This window comes from Elephantulus edwardii, unplaced genomic scaffold (genome assembly GCF_000299155.1).
Source record: "Elephantulus edwardii isolate Elephantulus edwardi_28Jun2011 unplaced genomic scaffold, EleEdw1.0 scaffold00018, whole genome shotgun sequence".
NCBI classification, from domain to species: Eukaryota; Metazoa; Chordata; class Mammalia; order Macroscelidea; family Macroscelididae; genus Elephantulus; species Elephantulus edwardii.
In genome coordinates this window covers 25,872,255-25,890,574 of record NW_006399768.1, presented here as the reverse complement: position 1 = coordinate 25,890,574, position 18,320 = coordinate 25,872,255, and the positions used below count along the sequence as shown (strand labels likewise).

General features: G+C 39.1%; 1 protein-coding gene across 1 annotated transcript in view; it reads right to left on the bottom strand.

The window, feature by feature from the left end:
- Positions 1-6,995: 6,995 nt before the first annotated feature.
- The window catches only part of KLKB1 (kallikrein B, plasma (Fletcher factor) 1), a 43,092-nt gene continuing 31,767 nt past the window's right edge, over positions 6,996-18,320 (bottom strand). Inside the window, exons 6-14 of the mRNA XM_006882282.1 lie at positions 15,129-15,288; positions 14,341-14,450; positions 13,993-14,155; positions 13,798-13,910; positions 13,477-13,645; positions 10,994-11,169; positions 8,215-8,310; positions 7,723-7,862; positions 6,996-7,175 (exon numbers count right to left, since the gene is read on the bottom strand). Coding sequence (XP_006882344.1) covers positions 6,996-7,175; positions 7,723-7,862; positions 8,215-8,310; positions 10,994-11,169; positions 13,477-13,645; positions 13,798-13,910; positions 13,993-14,155; positions 14,341-14,450; positions 15,129-15,288 — 1,307 coding nt within the window. The remainder of the gene's footprint in view (positions 7,176-7,722; positions 7,863-8,214; positions 8,311-10,993; positions 11,170-13,476; positions 13,646-13,797; positions 13,911-13,992; positions 14,156-14,340; positions 14,451-15,128; positions 15,289-18,320) is intronic.

The window sequence follows — 18,320 nt, the reverse complement described above, 5'->3', positions numbered from 1 at the left end:
CACCTTTTCACTAGAAACATTTTTTAATTAAATGAAAATAAAGCTGTTTAAATTGACATGCATTTTGATACAACTCAAAACTCGAATTTGCTGCCTCCTAAGTCACTGTTTCCGAGGCTGCTGAGAGAGGCCTCAGGCTGCTGAGAGAGGCCGAGGCACAGGCACAGGCACAGGCACAGGCACAGGCAGAAAGAACTGACTTTACCAGAGTTAGAGTACCAGGGCTGTGGCATGAGGCTCATTTCTTCACATTCACTCAGTTACTCTTTTTACCACCAGATGGCAGCATGCCTTGGCGGTAAGCATAACAAGCTTCCAACTAAACGCCAGAAGCCGACAATGTAAATAGGCACTAAATGTACCACAGATTATGAAAGAGCTAAAAAGCAAAGTCTATTTGATCACTTGTTTGTTTCCCCTGTTGAGTAAAATGTGATACTTGACAAGTACTTTTCTCGGCAAAATTTTCAGGAGAATCTGAAGTGCCGCTCGAATCTACAGAGCCTGAAGTGCAGTTCAGGAGTTAAGTCAGTGGCGAGATGCTGGGTAGCCTTACATGGCACTGGCCCTGGTCAGAGAAGGCCTTACAGGCATGCTGATGGTGGATACTCCTTCTTAGTTTTAGCCACGTCAATTATCTCCTAGAGTGCTCCACCTTGTGAAGAATTGCTTTGGAAAAGATCTGCTTGCCATAACATTTTCTTGCTATCTCTTAAGTGGACATTTTCTTGATAAAAATCTGCATTACCAGATCTTAATGCTGATCTAGATAAAAGCTTCTTAATTTCAGTACTATTGACATTTGGGCTTGAGAATTCTTTTTTGTATGAGCCAGGAAATTAAAAGAAGTATTGCGATGGGAAAGTCTGCTGTTAGGGACCTCTCCAAGTACTGAAGAGCAGCAGTGTCTCTTTAGAGACTAAGGTGTGTCTGATACAGGCCATGGTCTTTGCAATCACTTGTTATGCATCAGAGAGTTGGACAATGACTAGGAAGGATAGAAAGAGAATTGATGCCTTTGAGCTGTGGTGCTGGAGAAGAGTATTGGATGTACCATGGACTGCCAGGAGAACTAACAATTGACCCTGGAGAGGATTAAACCGGGCTGCTCCTTGGAGGCAAAGATTCTGAGGCTCCGTCTAACAAACTTTAGGCATGTTGTAAGAAGGGGCTAGTCCTTGGAGAAGGACATCATGCTTAGGTAGGTGAAGGGCAGGCACAGGAGGGGAAGGCCCTCTATGAGGTGGATTGATTCAGTGACTGGGTAATCGAGATGAGTGTGCCAGAGACAATGAGATTGGCACAGGACAGGGCAGAGTTTAGAGCTGTTGTACATCAGGTTGCTATGAATCGCAAGTGACTCGACAGCATATAACAACAACAACAATAACAATACTATTATTGTTGGGTATTTAGTAACACTGTGGCCTCTACTCATCGTTGTTGTTGTTATGTGCCATCTAGTAGCCTGTTACTCATAGGGACTCTATGCACAACAGCTCTGAGTCCTGTCCTATCCTTATCCAATCTCACTGCCTCCGACATACCAACCCTCATAACCCAAGTTACTGTGTTAATCCATCTCTTCCAAGGTCTTCCTCTCCTGTGTTGTCCCTACACCTTTCCAAGCATGATGTTCCCCTCCAAGGATTGGATCCTCCTGGCAACATGCCCAAAGTATGTGAGATGGAGCTTCAAAATCCTTGCCTCCAATGTGCAGCTTGTTTTCACCTTCTCCAGGACAGATTTGTTTGTTCCTTCTATCAATGATTTATCAATACATCTCTGATGTATAGCAAATTATTGCAAAGACCCTGGACTGGATCAGGCACACCTTAGTGTCTAGACTTACATAGTCACTCTTCAGCACTCTGAAGGAATCCCTGGCAGCGGATTCCCTAATGCAATTTGTTTTTTGATATCCTAAATACTGGTGTCAAGAGTGTTGATTGTGGAGCTGAGCAGGCTGAAATTATTAACAATCTCAATCTCTTCTCCATCTATTATGGTGCAGCCAATTGGGCCAGTGGTGAGAAATTTTGTTTTCTTGATGTTGAGCTTCAATTCATATTGAAGACTGTAGTCCTTAACCTTCTGCAGCAAAAGCATAATGTCCATCCCTAACCTTAACCCTAACCCTAACCCTGCCCCCGAGTGTGTGATTAATCAGTGCCAACTAGTACCATCTGGGCTTCAGTCATTAGTGTTCAATGCCTCAGACACATTTTTAAATTCAAGTGGTTTTTAAAAACAGAGAAGGAAAGAATAGGGGAAGGGAAAATCAGTAAGTAGATAACAGACACATATCCAGATGGATGAAGTGAAAGACAAGGTATAATAAGGGATGTTCAGCACAATATCACTAAGTAAGGGGAAGGCATGGGGAGGTGTACAAGAAAGAAAGTATAAAAGGAAAAGCAAAAACTATTAATACACAATCCTGAATCATTATCAGCCATAGTAAACATTAATTTACAAGAGCATGTACATACTGATCATCAAAACTAACAGATATGAGCAGGTAGAAGGAACTACCCTTATGAGAACACATAGGTTTAACAGATTAGATTTCTACACTCATATTAGACTATACAGAACAAATCATTCAAGAAGCTGGACTTTAGGAAGAATAGTGTGGCTTCAGGATTGGAAAATGACTCATAAGCAAACTATGCTATGTAGATTATACAATATTCCTTGTTGAGAGTGAGGAGGACTTGAAACACTTCCATCAGTGAATCAAAGACTAATAAGGATTGCATCTCAACATCAAGGGAAAAGAAAACACAACTCACTCCCAGGCCAATAAGCAACATTTTGATATTTGGAGAAGAGATAGACATTGTCAGTGATTTCATCTTGCTTGGATCGATAATCAACACCTTTGACATTGGCAACCAGGAAAGAAAAAAGACATATTATGTAGGAAAAGTCTGCTGTCAAGAATCTCTGCAAAGTGCTGAAGAGTAATGCTGTCAATTTAATGACTAAGGTGTACCTGCTACAAACCATAATCCTTTCAATTACTTGCTATGCATCTAAAAGTTAGGAAGTGACTAAGGATAACAGGTAAAGAATCGATGCTGTTGAGCTGTGGTGCTGGAGAAGAGCATTGACTGTCCCAAGAACTGCAACAGGACAAACAAATATGTCTTGGAAAAGGTGCAGCCAGGGTGCTTGGTGCTTTCAGAGGCAAGAATAGTGAAACTTCATCTCACAAACTTTGGGCATGTTGTTACAAGGAGCCAGTCCTTGGAAAAGACATCATGCTTAGAAGAGTGGAGGGTCAGAAAAGGAGGGGAAGATCTTTAAATAGATGGATTGACACAGTCATGGTAATGGCAGACTTGAGTTTGCCAGAGATGATGAGGATGGCACAGAATAGAACAGAGTTCAGATCACTGTTCATAGGGTTGCTATGAGTAGTAGTGGACTAAATGGCGTTTAAGAGCAACAATACATATATCGGTATTTATTGCAAAGCTTCCTACCACGCTTGACCTTTCTATTACTGATAGGGTGAGCCAAGGAAAGATTCCCTCATTAGAATGAATCACGTAAGATAGAAAGAAAACCATTTTCCCAAGATAAATCTCAGAAGCCAGGCAAGGATAGGATAGAAGAGTTGATAGAAATGAGAATCACAGGGAGAAGGTGGGAAGTGGACAGTTACATTGTGGGTGTTGTAATCAATGACATAAAACAGAATCTATATGCATAAAAAATTATCCGGGAGGCGGGGCTCTGTGAGAAGAAACATGGCATCAGAATTGGAGGAGAACTAATCCACAACCTGTGTAATGCAGATGACACAGCCGTGCTCGCTGAAACTGAGGAAGAGCTGAAGCACTTGCTACAGAAGGTCAAGGACTATAGTCTTTAATATGGATTGAAGCTCAACATCAAGAAAACAAAGATTCTCACTACTGGGCCAATTGGCAGCATCATTATGGATGGTGGAAGAGATTGAGGTTTTTAACAATTACAGCTTGCTCAGCTCCACAATTAACACTCTAGACATCAGCAGTCAGAACATCAAAAGATGGAATGCACCATGAAAATTTGCTGTCAGGGACCTCTCTAGAGTGCTGAATAGCAACAATGTCAGTCTAGAGAGTAAGGTGCACCTAATTCAGGCCATGGTCTCTTCAATTACTTGCTATGTGTCAGAGAGATGGATAATGACTAAGGATGACAAGACTAGATGCCTTCAATTGTGGTGCTGGAGAAGAGTCTTGAATATATCATGGCCTGCCAAGAAAACAAATAGGTCTGTCTTGGAGAACAATAAACCTTGGAAGCTAGGATTTTAAAGCTTCATCTCACATATACTTTGGGCATGTGGTCAGGAGAGACCAGTTCTTGGAGAAGGACATCATGCTTGAAAGGGTGGAGAGATAGTGCAGGAGAGGAAGACCTCGGATGAGATGGATTGATACAGTAATTAAGGCAATGGGGTTTGCTGTGCCAGAATGAGTGAGACTGACTGGTTCAGGACAGGCAGGGTTCAGAGCTGCTGTACGTAGGGCCCTTATGGGTCACAGGTGACTCGATAGTACATAACAACAAACACATTAACTCTTGAATGGAAAGACAGCTCTATAAACTTTTACTCAAATCACAATAATAAATCAGAAAAAATATATAAAATTATACCTGAACTCTAAATTAGAAGTTTCCTACACCACAGTAAGTAAAGAATGAGAACTATAGTTGTACCCTGGACAAAATGTATCAAATATATGTACATGTGTTGTGTCTACATATTTGTCTCATTTCTGTATGTTTTTGTCACAGGACAAGAGAAACAGGCTTCCTGGTTGAACTGTCATCCCTCTTACTTACCAAAAGAAAGAAAGTTCTAGGGGAGCTCTGGTAACATAGTTGCTCTGGAAACTCAGAAAATGCCTCTCTGGAAATTCAAGCCCAGGAGTGACTCTTTGGGAGAAGATGTATAATCTCTTTCCTAGCAATTTAGAGCCTTGAAGACCCACTGCAGGGGTCAGGTAGGAGGTGGTTTCAACTCAACAGCCATAAGTTTTTTTGAGCTTCGTTTTTTTCTTGCTAAAGGTTTCCTCCCTTTGCTGGAGGGTGAAGTTAATCTACAGTCTAACTTTCTTAGCTTCTCACACTCACTGCAGACCAGTGAGGCTCTTAAATGTGAGAGGTCTTTCTATTTTCTCCTGGACACAGAGACGTGGTGAGTAGTAACTAGACCACTAGTAATAACCGTTGTTGTTGCTGTGTTCTCTTGAGTTGCAATCAGCCAGTAATTTATCCTCCAGTGGGTTTTCAGAGGCCGTTAATTGCACAGGAGCCAACTGTCCATTTTTCTTCAGCAGAGCTGCTGGTGAATTCAAACCACAAGCCTTTAACTTGACAGCACCATTTCTTATCATTAAGGCATCAGATGTTCCTAGTAATAATTGATGCTTTTGTTGTGTACTGTTGAGTTGGAACCACCGTAGTTGACCCTCCAGCAGGTTTTCAGAGGCAGTTATACATTGGAGGAAAAGTTCTAATTTTTGTTTACTTCAGGAGTTCTACCTTTCAAAACTTTTCTCTCTTTCCCAAACTAGGTCATTCTCAGACAAACAAAAGCCCAAGAGTTTACCGTACAAGTAATCCAAAGTCCTATTCAATTACTCTTTAAAATTGTCAATTGTAGAAATTGAGAAAAAAATTTAATTAGAAACAATTTTTCCCTCTTTATGTGAAAGGCCCTCCAAAAAGAACCAAGATCAATATGCTCCATATCTTTATTGTAAGCAAAGGTAAAATTTGAAGGGCTGGTAAGGTTTTGTTTATTTTATCCACATAAAAAAAAATTGTACAAAAGTCATTGACTCCTAGAGTAAACCTTCAGTTTCCAACTGAATGACTCCAGCCAGGAAAATCAAGATCCTCTTTCAGCTGCTTTCATATTCAATCCCTTTTACCTTTCAGTGTATCTGAGTGTAAAAGAAAAAAAATTAATCTTTTTTACAAAAGTGTATTTTCCTATTTTGTATTTACCTTAAGTGATATTTATGAACAGTAAAGTCTGAATACACGTTAGCTTCAGGAGACTGAATCAAGCTACCTAGAACTGGTTGTGGCAACCGTTGGCAAGTTTGTCATATGCATTGTGTAAAGATGCCTAGTGTTCATTTCACAGCTACCTCATACTACCTTGCATTTACAAGACAATTTGATGAACTTATTTCTATTCAACAGTGCTCCTGGAATTGCTATTGCAATTATCTGCTGAGTCTCAGTATGACTGTCCCTTGCAAAGCAGGCCCTTGTCTTCTGGGAAGGCTGTGAAACGAACACATGACAGGCATCTATGTCAAGACAGTGAAAGCTCGCAGATCTTCCCTGTACCCAACCTGGGACCTTGCGTGGGTGCAGTGATAACAGAGACAGATTGCCACCACGGGAAGGTACTCAAGTCTCCCAGGATCAAGTAGCTCTTTTCTTCCTCCTAAGAGTGAATGGTACATAGATCTCTTCTTTATCTCTTGGCAGAATGAAACCCAGGTTTACTGGTTCTATCACCTCCAGCACCACAGGCAGCAATAGGTTTTAATGAGCCAGGAAGTGAGGCAAGATAAGCAATTATTATCTTTGAAATATATTCTGTTGCAGAGGCAGCAGCAAGATTATAGTGGTCTCACGTAACATGCTAGACTTAAAGGCCTCTCTCATCCTAGAGGAAAACACTTAAAAATAATGCCATGTTGCAATTTTATTCCATAATAAATAATTGTGGAGAAACACTTCGGTTCTTATGTCCCATTATGAGTTTTTTGGTGCTAGTAGTATTCCTTGCACAGCCATATAGACATTAGCAGCTGGGAAGGCCTGTCTTTTAGCCTCATGACAGAGGTGGAAGGCAGACGCCACTCTCTTCCACATTTTACAGAATGACAGTGAGGTTCAGGATTGGAATTCAGCTCAGGTTTGGAAAAGCAGTGCTTCATACTGTTCTTCCACACCACCTCACTACACCTTCACACTGGAGAGTTCACCAAGGAGTGTCCTGTTTTCTCCGAGATCCAGTCCACATACTCAGCTACTTTGGTGTAGACACCTGGATGGTCCTTACGGGCACAACCTTCACCCCAACTGGTGATACCCACCAAATGCCAGATTCCTTGGTGTTTACAGACGAGGGGACCACCTGAATCTCCCTGTGTCACAGTGGGTGGAAAAAGAAGATAATGAGAAATATCACAGATGTGAGTCTATTAATTATTGAAAAATTTCCTATACAATTCTATTGTCTCTCTTTTTCTCTCCTCTCTTTCACACAAACACGGACACATATACTATTTCTTAAAGTTCTTCAGATATCTACTGAACCTTATTAACTATTATATTTGGTGGAAATAATCTAATTGCAGGATGTAAGGATTCCTTTTATGTTTATTCCCTCTTCTGAGATAAATTGAAGAAAGACAATATGACATCTCATTCAGGTTCCAGGGAAATCAAATGTTATTCTATCTTAGCGTAAGTAGAGTCTGTTGGATCATTTTCCTTAATGTCTCAAATACCCTTGCAGAGATTATGGTATTTACAAATTAAAGTCAGGAAAGGTGATTTATGAAATTAGCAGTTCATTTTGGTTCTGAATCTGCCTACTGCTGCAATGAAAAATTATTACTAGAGATCATATTTCAAAAAGAATACTCTTAAGTAGCCAACTGTGGGCTGTTTCAGGATGTAACATATTACCTTGCAGGCATCTCTTCCCCCTTCCTTATATCCAGCACAGATCATTTGCTTGGTTATGTCATAGTCTCTGTATCTTGCCTGGCATTCTTGATTTGTTACTAAAGGAATATTTGCCTTTTGCAGAATGCTTTGGATTTCACCTATGAAATAAAACAACACAGAACTTCAGAGAGAGGACATAAGGAAGCAAAAATGAAGTTCTAAAGCAAATCATAAGCTGTTCATTAAAGTTCATTACGAAAATCATCATAAACTGTTCATTATCTCTGAGTTAAAAACAAACAACATACCAGACAGTAAGGATTGAAAGGACAGAGTTATATACACACTCAACACAATCACACAAATAGTGAGGGGGAGCTGTGCACTGGTCCCTGTACGCAGGATGAGACCAGTCCAGCACCCTGGGCTGAGCATGGCTTTTGCTTTCATATTACCTTATTCGGGTTCACTATATGCTTTAGGACCTGGATTTTAAACGCCACACAATACCTTTCTCCTTAGTGTAGCCCCAACCAGTGATCCAACAGTTGGTATAAATTGTGTTTGTATCATCTTTGGAAGGCAGACATATTGGTTTTTGAAATTCTGAAAAGTAATATTAGAGGCCAATTAGACGAAGTAGTGAGCATAGAGTTAAAAATACTTTATTTACTTATCCCATTCTCTTCTTCTATACAGTAGCATCAAGTATAACCCTTCCCTTTCCAAATTCAAACGTCAGTGATATGAGAGAATTTGTATCAATAGAGCCCACTAGCACTGGACATTTTTTTAGTTAGTTTTTTTCTGGATAGACTAAAGAATCCAGAACATAAATCTATTGTCAATGTAATTTTCAGGTGTTTGTTTCTTAAGTCTTAGTCAGGATATAATATTTTTAATAATAATCTTAATATACACTACGCCAAACACGATTTAAAGAGTACTTCAATTTTATTAAGTTTAATTTCTGTGTGTGTGTGTGTGTGTTATGCTCACCCATGTTTATTGCTGCATTATTCACAATAGCAAAGAGATGAACACAACCCAAATGCCCATCAACAAATGAATGGACAGAAAAACTATCATATATTCACACAATGGAATATTACACAGTACTGAAAACAATGAACCTGTAATATATTACACAACATGGGAGAGCCTGGAGAACATTAGGTTGAATGAAATATCTCAATCACAAAAGGTCACATACTGCATAACACCACTGTCATAAAATAGGACAGGTGAGGGGTTCAAGGAGAGAATGGGAAAAGAATGGATAGACAATGAACACTGCATTGGAACAGATGAGGGAAAGAACTGTTTGAAAGGAATACATGATTAGGCATTGTATGTATGACAACAATCTGAAACAAGAGGTGCAATGCAAAGTGGACTGGGGGAGGGCGAAGTGAGAGAGGAACATATTCAGCAATGAGTTAATTTTTTAAAAAAACCTGTGATGCATTCAGAAAATCTGCTGTCAAGGACTTCTACAAGTGTTAAAGGACAACAATGTCAGTTTAATGACTAAGGTGCATATGATCCAAGTCAAGGTCTTTTCAGCTACTTGCTATGTATCTGAGAGCTAGTTGAACAATGACTAAGGAGACAGAAGCAGCAGTAATGCCTTTGAGTTGTGGTGTTGGAGGAGAGGACAGACTATCTCATGGACAGCCAAGAGAACAATTACGTCTGTCCTGGAGAAAGTGAATCCAGGGTGCCTAGTGCAGGTATGGATGGTGAAACTGTCTCACACTCTTTGGGCATGTCAGGAGAGACCAGTCCTTGGAGAAGGACTTTATACTTGGAAAAGTGAAGGGTTAGAGTGAGAAAGATCCTCAAGGAGATGGATGGACATTGTTACAGTGACTGGGCTCAAGTGTATCAGAGGTGGTGAGGATGGCACAGCATAGGGCAGAGTTCAGAGCCATTGTTCATAGAGTTGCTATGAGGCAACTTGAAAGCACATTTCAATAATCAGCCTTCACATGAAGTAAAGCAGAGGCCCACAGGTGTTTGCATATAAATGAGAGTTACTGGCAGAAAAGTGAAGATTCAACTGAACTCATTGCCACTGAGTTTGTAGACTCTCCAGTGAGTTTTCAGAAGCTAAAAATCACATGAGAGGAAACTGCCCAATTTTCTCCAGGTGAGCCGCTTATAGATTTGAACCACCAGAGAGCTTCCACAAGATTGACTGTGAGGGGAAAGTTTAAATGATCAGACCCATGTAACAGCAAGCTTGGCTGCAATCTTTACAGAAGCAGATCTCCATTTCTTCTCCTACCAAGTGGCCGGGGGAACTGTGGTGGTCAAGTGGCAAGAACTTGCACTAAATCCTAAAGGCACACAGTTTGAATCCACCAGCTGCTCCATAGAAGGATGGGCAATCTCCTCCTGTGCGATTTAATGCCTCTGAAAATCTAGAGGGTCAGCCATGAGTGGGTTACAACTTGAAAGCAAACCACTACATCAACAGAATGGCTGTGGTGGTTAAAACAACATTCTGGACAGCAGTCAAACACTTTTTGTACTACCATGGCTCCTTGTTATTATCTTGGAAAGGTATTTTTGCCATAAAAATGCAGAAGGTAGAATTAAAAAGCTAACCCTATGAGCCAGTTATTATTTAAAAGTCTAAACTTAATTTCAATCAAATTAACTTCCTAAGCCATTATAAGTAGACTGTTCAGTTGCTGTTATCCTCATTTTAAAAATGAGGAAATGAGATTTCCCATGCAACCACGCTGCCATTGTCTACCCAGAAATTCTTTCTGCACTATTTAGTGTTTTATATGCTTAAGACTAAAGTGTAATTGGGGTTGAAGGAAGGGCAATCTCCTTCTGTGCGGTTAACGCCCTCTGAAAAGCTGCTGTGTGTCAGCTACAGGTTGGCTCCAATTCTACAGAACACAACACCAACAAAGTGTAAATGTATTTGGTTCCAATTCCCCACGTCCATTTCTAATGTTCCTAAAACCAAAGTAAAAGTAATTCTGCTCCATTTGTCAAAGGAAACCCAACACTTAGCAGATGGTGAAGGCTGTGCATATTATTGCAATAGTATATTCACAGTTGTATTCCTATTGGAAGGAACAACAAAAATGTCTAACTCTTTAAATAGAAGGTGTTTAGTGTCAGGTCACAGGCTATTAACTTCCGTGCTTGTGCTCACATATCTCCCAACATTACCAACTAGAAAATAGACTCTCCAGATTTTTCTCTCTCATTCAAATCAATAGACAAATGTGAATGAAGGCATTTCAGCTGTAAATAGTCTACATACCAGTAAAATTCAAAGGAGTCTCAAGTTTCAATAAAGCAATATCATGGCCAGCTTCTGAGATCTTGTATTGTGGGTGAATAATAATTTCTTTTATTTGTGAGAAAGGAGTCTCTCTTGTTATTTCTGATATATTTAAAATGCCACTATAACTGCGCCAAATATCTGGTGCCGAAAGCCTAAGAGGGGAAAAAAAAGAAGTACATATTTGAAACCAGAGAGAAGACTTTTAATCTCTTTGTCTCTTTATTTTCTCTTTTAGAAAGTTAGGAACAACACGCTATATGTTATATTTTTTTCCCTGCATACTTTCCCTCCAGATAAAGCATCATACGACTACTAAGCAGCACTGAATCTCTGATAATTCAGTTTAAAATTTTTAGAATGTGCTTTTATGTAATTATTTCATGTTTATTAACAAAATATGCAAAAATGTTGCCATCTCTTTCTGAGAGAAACTGTGGTTGGTAGAAACTCTAGCAGTGCATCATAGAACTCTTCATCTCAAGTTAGGAGAACTTCAGCATTATGCAACACATATTCATCTACATTAGGAAAAGTAGGGGAATTTACCTTAACTCTAATATATGAATATATACAAAGCAAGGCCAATTCTATCACTTAGAGTCAAATCTTATTTTATCAGCATCAAATGGTGGCAAAAGATGTGCATCTACAAAACTCTAAAGGAAATACGGAATATTAGGTGTCCCCATTCAATAAAATCATAGTATTTTTCAGGTTAGATAATTTCCTATACTATCACAGGAACTTGGAACCTGAAAAGAAGGAAAACATTTAGTCACAAACCCAGCACTTCCGTGACTATGGGAACTGGGAACTTACTCTTTCCCATTTCAGAGCCTTTTATTTCAGACCCACCGCCTTCCCTCGAGCACAGTGCTACCTGCAGCTCAGGCCCCCATGTGCCTTGCCCTTGTTGGGCAGGAAAAACAAATAGATCAACTTGTATTTTGATTTGTAAATACTCTGATTCATGTTTTTTGCTTGTTTGTTTTTGAGCAGAATCAAAGGTCTTATTTTGAGGCTACTGGCCTACTGGAAGGGAGTTGCACTAAGAACCCAAAGTCAATACATCGCTCACAGTTAGAATCCACTGTGGGAAAGAGGTGGGCAATCTCCTCTTGTGCCTTTTACAGGCTTTGAAAATTCCCTGGAGGGTCAGCTAAGTCGGTTCCAACCCCATGACAAAAAGGGCATGCTTATGGAAAGAGCTCAGGTGACCTGGTCCACAGAATGCTGTACTGGTGGCAGAGACCACGAGCAGCTCTGAGGGGAAAGATGAACAGTTTCCCCCCATTGAGATTTACTGTAAACAGTCTTGGAGATCTGAAAAAAAAGTCACCAAGGGTTGAACTCAACCAAGGTGAATGAATGAGTATACTTCATCTTTCTCCCCTATTTTTACATTTTTATTGCATTACAACAACAAAGCTTATGCTTTAGGTTCAATACTGAACATTTCAATATATCAGTCGGTTTTACAATAATCCTAAGAATTATGTGTTTCTATTACTTGGAGTTTGTATCTAAGAAAACAAGATCAAGGGTCTTGCGCTCTCTCTCTCTCCCCCCCCCCCTTTCTTTCTGCCAATGAGTTGGAACTGATTCACAACTGACCACCTGGTGAGGATTTTAGCACAGGAAATGTGCCCATCTTTTACCAAGAAGCTGCCGGTGAATTTGAACTGCCACAGAGGCACTACTTTTTTGTTGTTGTTTATTTGTTTATTTTGTTTTGTTTTAATTTTGTGTGTGTGTGCCGTCAAATTGGATCAGACTGGTACAGGAGGAGATTTCCCCTCCTTCTCCAGCAGAGTATCTGTTGTATTCAAACTATATACCTCTGTACCTCCGGGATTACAGTACAGCTTTTTGCCACTAGGCCACTAGAGTTCCCTAAGGTGCTGTTTTTGAGTCAATAGCACAACAAACTATGTCACAAGGGCTTTCTTTATATATTCTGGGAACTCAAAATATCCATGTTACTTGCTTGATTCTGGTATTCACTTTATTATGATAGTCTAGAGTCAAACTCATAATATCTCTGAGATGTGCTTGTGTCTCCTTTTACTTTATTATTATTGCATCATACATTTGTTAGTTAGAAACGATAAATCAAGCTTTTATTGGCTTGAAAACATGTCTTTCATGGCTTTAGAGAACACATTTTGGCAGTGGCTGGGGGTACATACTAGCTTCAGTGTTGTTGAGCTTTTCTGAAAATTCGAAATAATATCTAGCATGGAGTTCAGACCTATTCACAGGCCACAGTCTGTCCTGATAGATCAGTTTGTCTGGGTTCACACTCTATTCACTAAGTGTCATCTCTGTTTTAAATACCTATTTCTGGGGGGGGGGGGAACCCTTTCAACTAATAAACACATATCACGATCAGAAATTGATTGTAGATATTTCAGATAAAAAAATCAAGGGACTCTGGCCAAGATTCACCCAGAACTTACCCATCAAAGCAATGGGCAGCAGTCAGCACCCACTGGTGTCCAATGATAGACCCTCCACACATATGGCTCTGTCCTGCTAGGGTCACCTGCAGGCTGACCTGCCAGGGCCACTCTCCATGAGAAGAGTTGGTCCCTCCAACAATACGTGAGCTAGATTTTGTGGTGCAGACTAAAAAGAGAAAGTCAGAGATAATGGTTAGCCTTAGATATGAATCAAAGTATTGTTCAGTCAAGAAAAAGGATACACAGCATCTCATAATATAAGATTACACACACACATGTCCCATGTTGCAGTTTTATGAAGATGTGATGTTCCCTCACCAGAGCTCTCTCCAGGTTCACACAGTCTTAAAGAATAACCAGAACTCTTTTGTGTTCCATCCGTAATGGAAGTTGGGGAGCCGTCCAAAGATAATTTCAAAGAGCATTTACACCTAGAAAAAATAAACGGGATAGATGTCAAAAGTACGTGAGTTTGTCCAGACGACTGTCTTTTAAAATTAACTTCTCACTTACTTGTCTCCCTGACAGTCCTCTGGACGTGCAGAGTAAGTGAAAAACTGACAGCGGATCATCTTTGTACATGTCTCTTGGCAAACACTGTCTGACTTAACAAAGGTCACGTTCAACTCTTCACCTCCAAAATCAACTCCAGAGAAAATTTTAGAATGACAGGGTTCTGACGCAGAAAATATACAATGAAGAAGGTAATAAATACATTTGTGTAAGTCTCTGGTATGAGGATTGTTTCGTAACTATTACTTAGTAGAAAATCATAAAACGTTCATAACTATTGTTTTGTAACTATTATCTAGTAGAAGATCATAAAACATTTTTATGTTTAGCGTAATTTAATCACTTTACCAGGGTAAGTTTTTTTGCAAGTTAAAAGGCTGTATCCTGACATGGCATTTTCCTGTGGAAGAGAGGAAGTTGGTGTTCCACTTTTGGAAGTCTTAAGGAAACAGACATTCCTATTAAGATGGGAGAGAAAGAGAAAGACATCAACATTAAAATAATTAATCAAAGAAAAGCTTTTCTGCAAATTTTATTCTTCTGAGAAACTCTCCTCACAGTATACCAGTATAGAGATTAAATAAAGGCAAGACAAAATCTCCCATCAATGAAAACTCATAGGCACAGATAGCTCAAAAAGCTAATGGCAGAGTTCTACTTTCTAATTGAAAAAAGAAAAGAGAACTAAAGAAAATAAAGAAAAAACCCCAAAACAACAATTTCTTGGAACTTATGCTATTACATGAAAAAAATTATTGTTCAAAGGGTAAACAAAGCCCAACCAGAGCCGTGATAGATAGAGCTTTGACTTCTGAGTCAGAAAAGAACTGGATCCAATAAGCTTCATGGATAGGTTACCAATGAGAGGTTTATTCATCAAGGTAGTATAATATATAAAAACTAGTAACAGAGACATCCATTCCATTGCTCCACCAGTGAATGATTTTTCATTAAATCAATGGAATGCTTGTTTTGAGTAACTGCTGGTAGATAGGAAAGTAGATTTTTCTCTTAAATAATATGCACCCAGCAGAAAAGTAGAGTAGTAAGCTGCAGATTCAAGGGTTTAGAGGGAAATGGGCAAACTTTAAAAAACTCAAAGTATAAAATAGCAAATGGTGCACATTCATACTCACCTCTGAGACTCTATTTCCCGTGCACTTGTATAGAATGTAAAGAAGAGGCATTTGGGATGGTAAGTGCAGATGGTGCGACACACAAAAGCATCTGGAGTGAAAACTCGGACAACATCCTCATCTGAAAAAGCATAATGTTGGAAAATGTCCATGTGGCAACCTGTGAAATCACAAAGAAAAAGCAGTTCTGTAAGGTACATGTCACGTGGTTGGTTTGCTCTTGTCATCCTAAATAAACTGTTACTGTTTGCCACTTAAAACTGCAAGTACCCTAAATGGGGGAAAAGTCTTCTAAAATATCTCCAAATTTGTGGGAAATATGTGGGTCAGCTTATATTAGAATGTGTTCATAATTTATTTAAATTACTCTGCCTTTAAGAAGATGGGATTTTGAGCTACGTTATTTTGAATATAAGGGAAAAGATAATAAGGATATCTTTAACAGTATCAGATAACTAACAAAAATATAACGTACATTTTGGAGACTGGAACAGAAAATTAATTTTCATTATAAATTGTTGTTATGTACCATCTAGTCAGAACCAACCCATAGCTGACCCTCTGGTGGGTATTTTTGTTTGTTTGTTTGTTTTAAATTTATTATTAATTTCAATGAAAATTTACAGAGACTTTGGATTTCCATTCATTCATTGTTTCGCTTTTCTTCCCCCCCAGCCCTCCCCCGTAGTACACTACCCTCTTGGAAAAGTAAAAGAAAAAATCTTTCATTGTTTTACAATGCCTCCCCCGCAGGTCCACTCCACTATACAGCCTTCGCTCTGGACTCCTTTCATGACAAAAATACCTAATAACATATCCGTCTTAAACAGTTTTTCCCTCATCTGTTTCAGTGCAGTATACATTATTGAACCCATCTTTGTCAGTCTCCCCCCAACCTCAGGGTCAGTCCTGTTTTACAACAGTGACACCATGCAGTATTTGTCCTTTTGTGACTGAGATATTTCACTCAGCATAATGTCCTCCAGGGTAACCCATTTTGAATAACATTACATGAGTTTCTTTTCATTGCACCGTAGTATTCCATTGTGTGAATATACTACAGCTTCTCTATCCATTCGTTTGTTGATGGGCACTTGGGTTGTTTCCAACTCCTTGCTCTAGTGAACAAAGTCTTGATAAACATGGGTGTACACTTCTCATGGGTTTTCAGAGGCAGTTAATTTCACAGAAGGTGATTGCCCATCCTTCTCCCACAGAGGAGCTGGTGGATTTGAACTGCATGCCTTCAGGATTGCATCACAGCTTCTTGCCACTAGGACACCAGAGCTTCCTTTCATTATACATATATAATATTATTCCTTAATTACCTTTTAATTTATGTGAATACTAGTTTGTAAATTTACTCAGTTTAAAAATATATATATTCAATTAAAATTACAGATGTTTAAAAAATAGTGGTAACAATTATAGGAGGGACAGACCCAAATATATCTTAAATGAACACAGATCAATCAGTCAAGTAAGAGGACCTTCATATTGACCAAGGAAATTAGATATCAAGTACTTAAGTGAAAAATGTCATTGAATCTTAAAGCAGCATCCTGTATGCCAACCTATAACTGCTAAACTACATCATCTCAAAAACAACTTTTAGAATACTTTTGCTTGCATATTCTTTGTCATTATAGTGCCCTATATGTTTCTGGGTCTTTCTGCATAATATAAAGGCTCCACCCCTTATTTTCCTCAAAGTAGCATCTATCTAGAAGTAAGTTGTTGAACTGCATAGATTTATCCTTTTTTGCAATACTTTTTGTTGTTGTTTGCAGTTGAGTCGAACATGAATTTCTATAACTATTGTCCTTTATGCAAGTTCGTAGAGTTCCCAGAGGCATGTGGTTTAGGAAGTGGATGCCACTCCTGTTTCTAAACCTGAGTCAATCTAGGAGCTCCACCAAACACTGCCCACCTGCCTTTGGTAACAATGGGCAGTCATATGGTGCTTGGCACACCTATGGTATAGTTGTTCCATTATGGCATTTGAGACCCCAGTGGAACCCCTTATAAAAATCCTGGATGGTATTTAAATTCTCAAAGTGCTACTTTTACAACTTATGTTTATATTGTACTTTGTACAATATGTTCAAGAAAATATATAAAATAATATAATTGTATTTTCCTGATCATTTTCTGTATTTGAGAAGTAAGGGTTTCTCTTAAGACAGAAAAATCAGTTTGGGCTCTGAAATAGCATGTATAATATATAAGACTATTACATAAATGGTTTTCTGTGAAACATTCTTCTAGGTGTGCATTGCTGTCCAGAGGTAATTCATGGTTGCTATGACACTGAACCCTGTGACACTGATGTGCCAAATGTGATAATAGTTACCCATGGTGGACAGTGTTTGCTGGAGCTTCCTGACTAAAATAATCTTGGAAGCAGGAGTGGCATTCATTTTTTAAATGGCTTGCCTCCAGAAACTCTATGAACAGTGCTCAGGCCTTTCGTTTGTAGGGTCACTATGAGTCATCTATGGCTAGACAGCACCTAACAACAACAAAAACCTGCAGACTCTTTCACAGGTTAAACGTTTTTATTTTATTTTCTATGATTTCTAGACATGTTGCTATGTTGAATGCCATCCTCTGAAACATCCTATGGTTTTTCTCATTGCTATACTCAGGATGAGATGGATTGACAGAGTAACTAAGGCAATGAGAGTAGGTGTGAAAGAGAGAGGGAGATTGTCTCAGGATAGAGCAGGGTTCAAGGTTACTGTGTACAGGGTTGCTATGAGTCATTGCTGACTCATGATGGGACATAACAACAACAATATACACAAGAGATCTGGCCAGTGCAGAGAGTGCTTCTTCTTTTCTGATGACACTGTCTTTTATTTCTTTATCTTTACATTGTCTTTTATAAAGGTATAAAGACAGTTGTGGTGCTTTGTTTCTCCACCCTTTTGAGCAAATAAACACTAGCTCCAAGTTAATTCTGACTCATAGGACCCCTTTAGGACACAATGGAATCTAATAGGGTTTTACAGGGGAGTAAATTTTTGCAAAAGCAAACTGCCTCATCATTTTCTCATGAAGCACTTCGTGAATTTGAACCACCTATTGCTTGGAGAAGAATGGGAATCCCAGAACACTTGATCGTTCTAATGTGAAACTTATACTTGGACCAGGAGGCAGTCGTCAGAACAGAGCAAGGGAACACTGCAT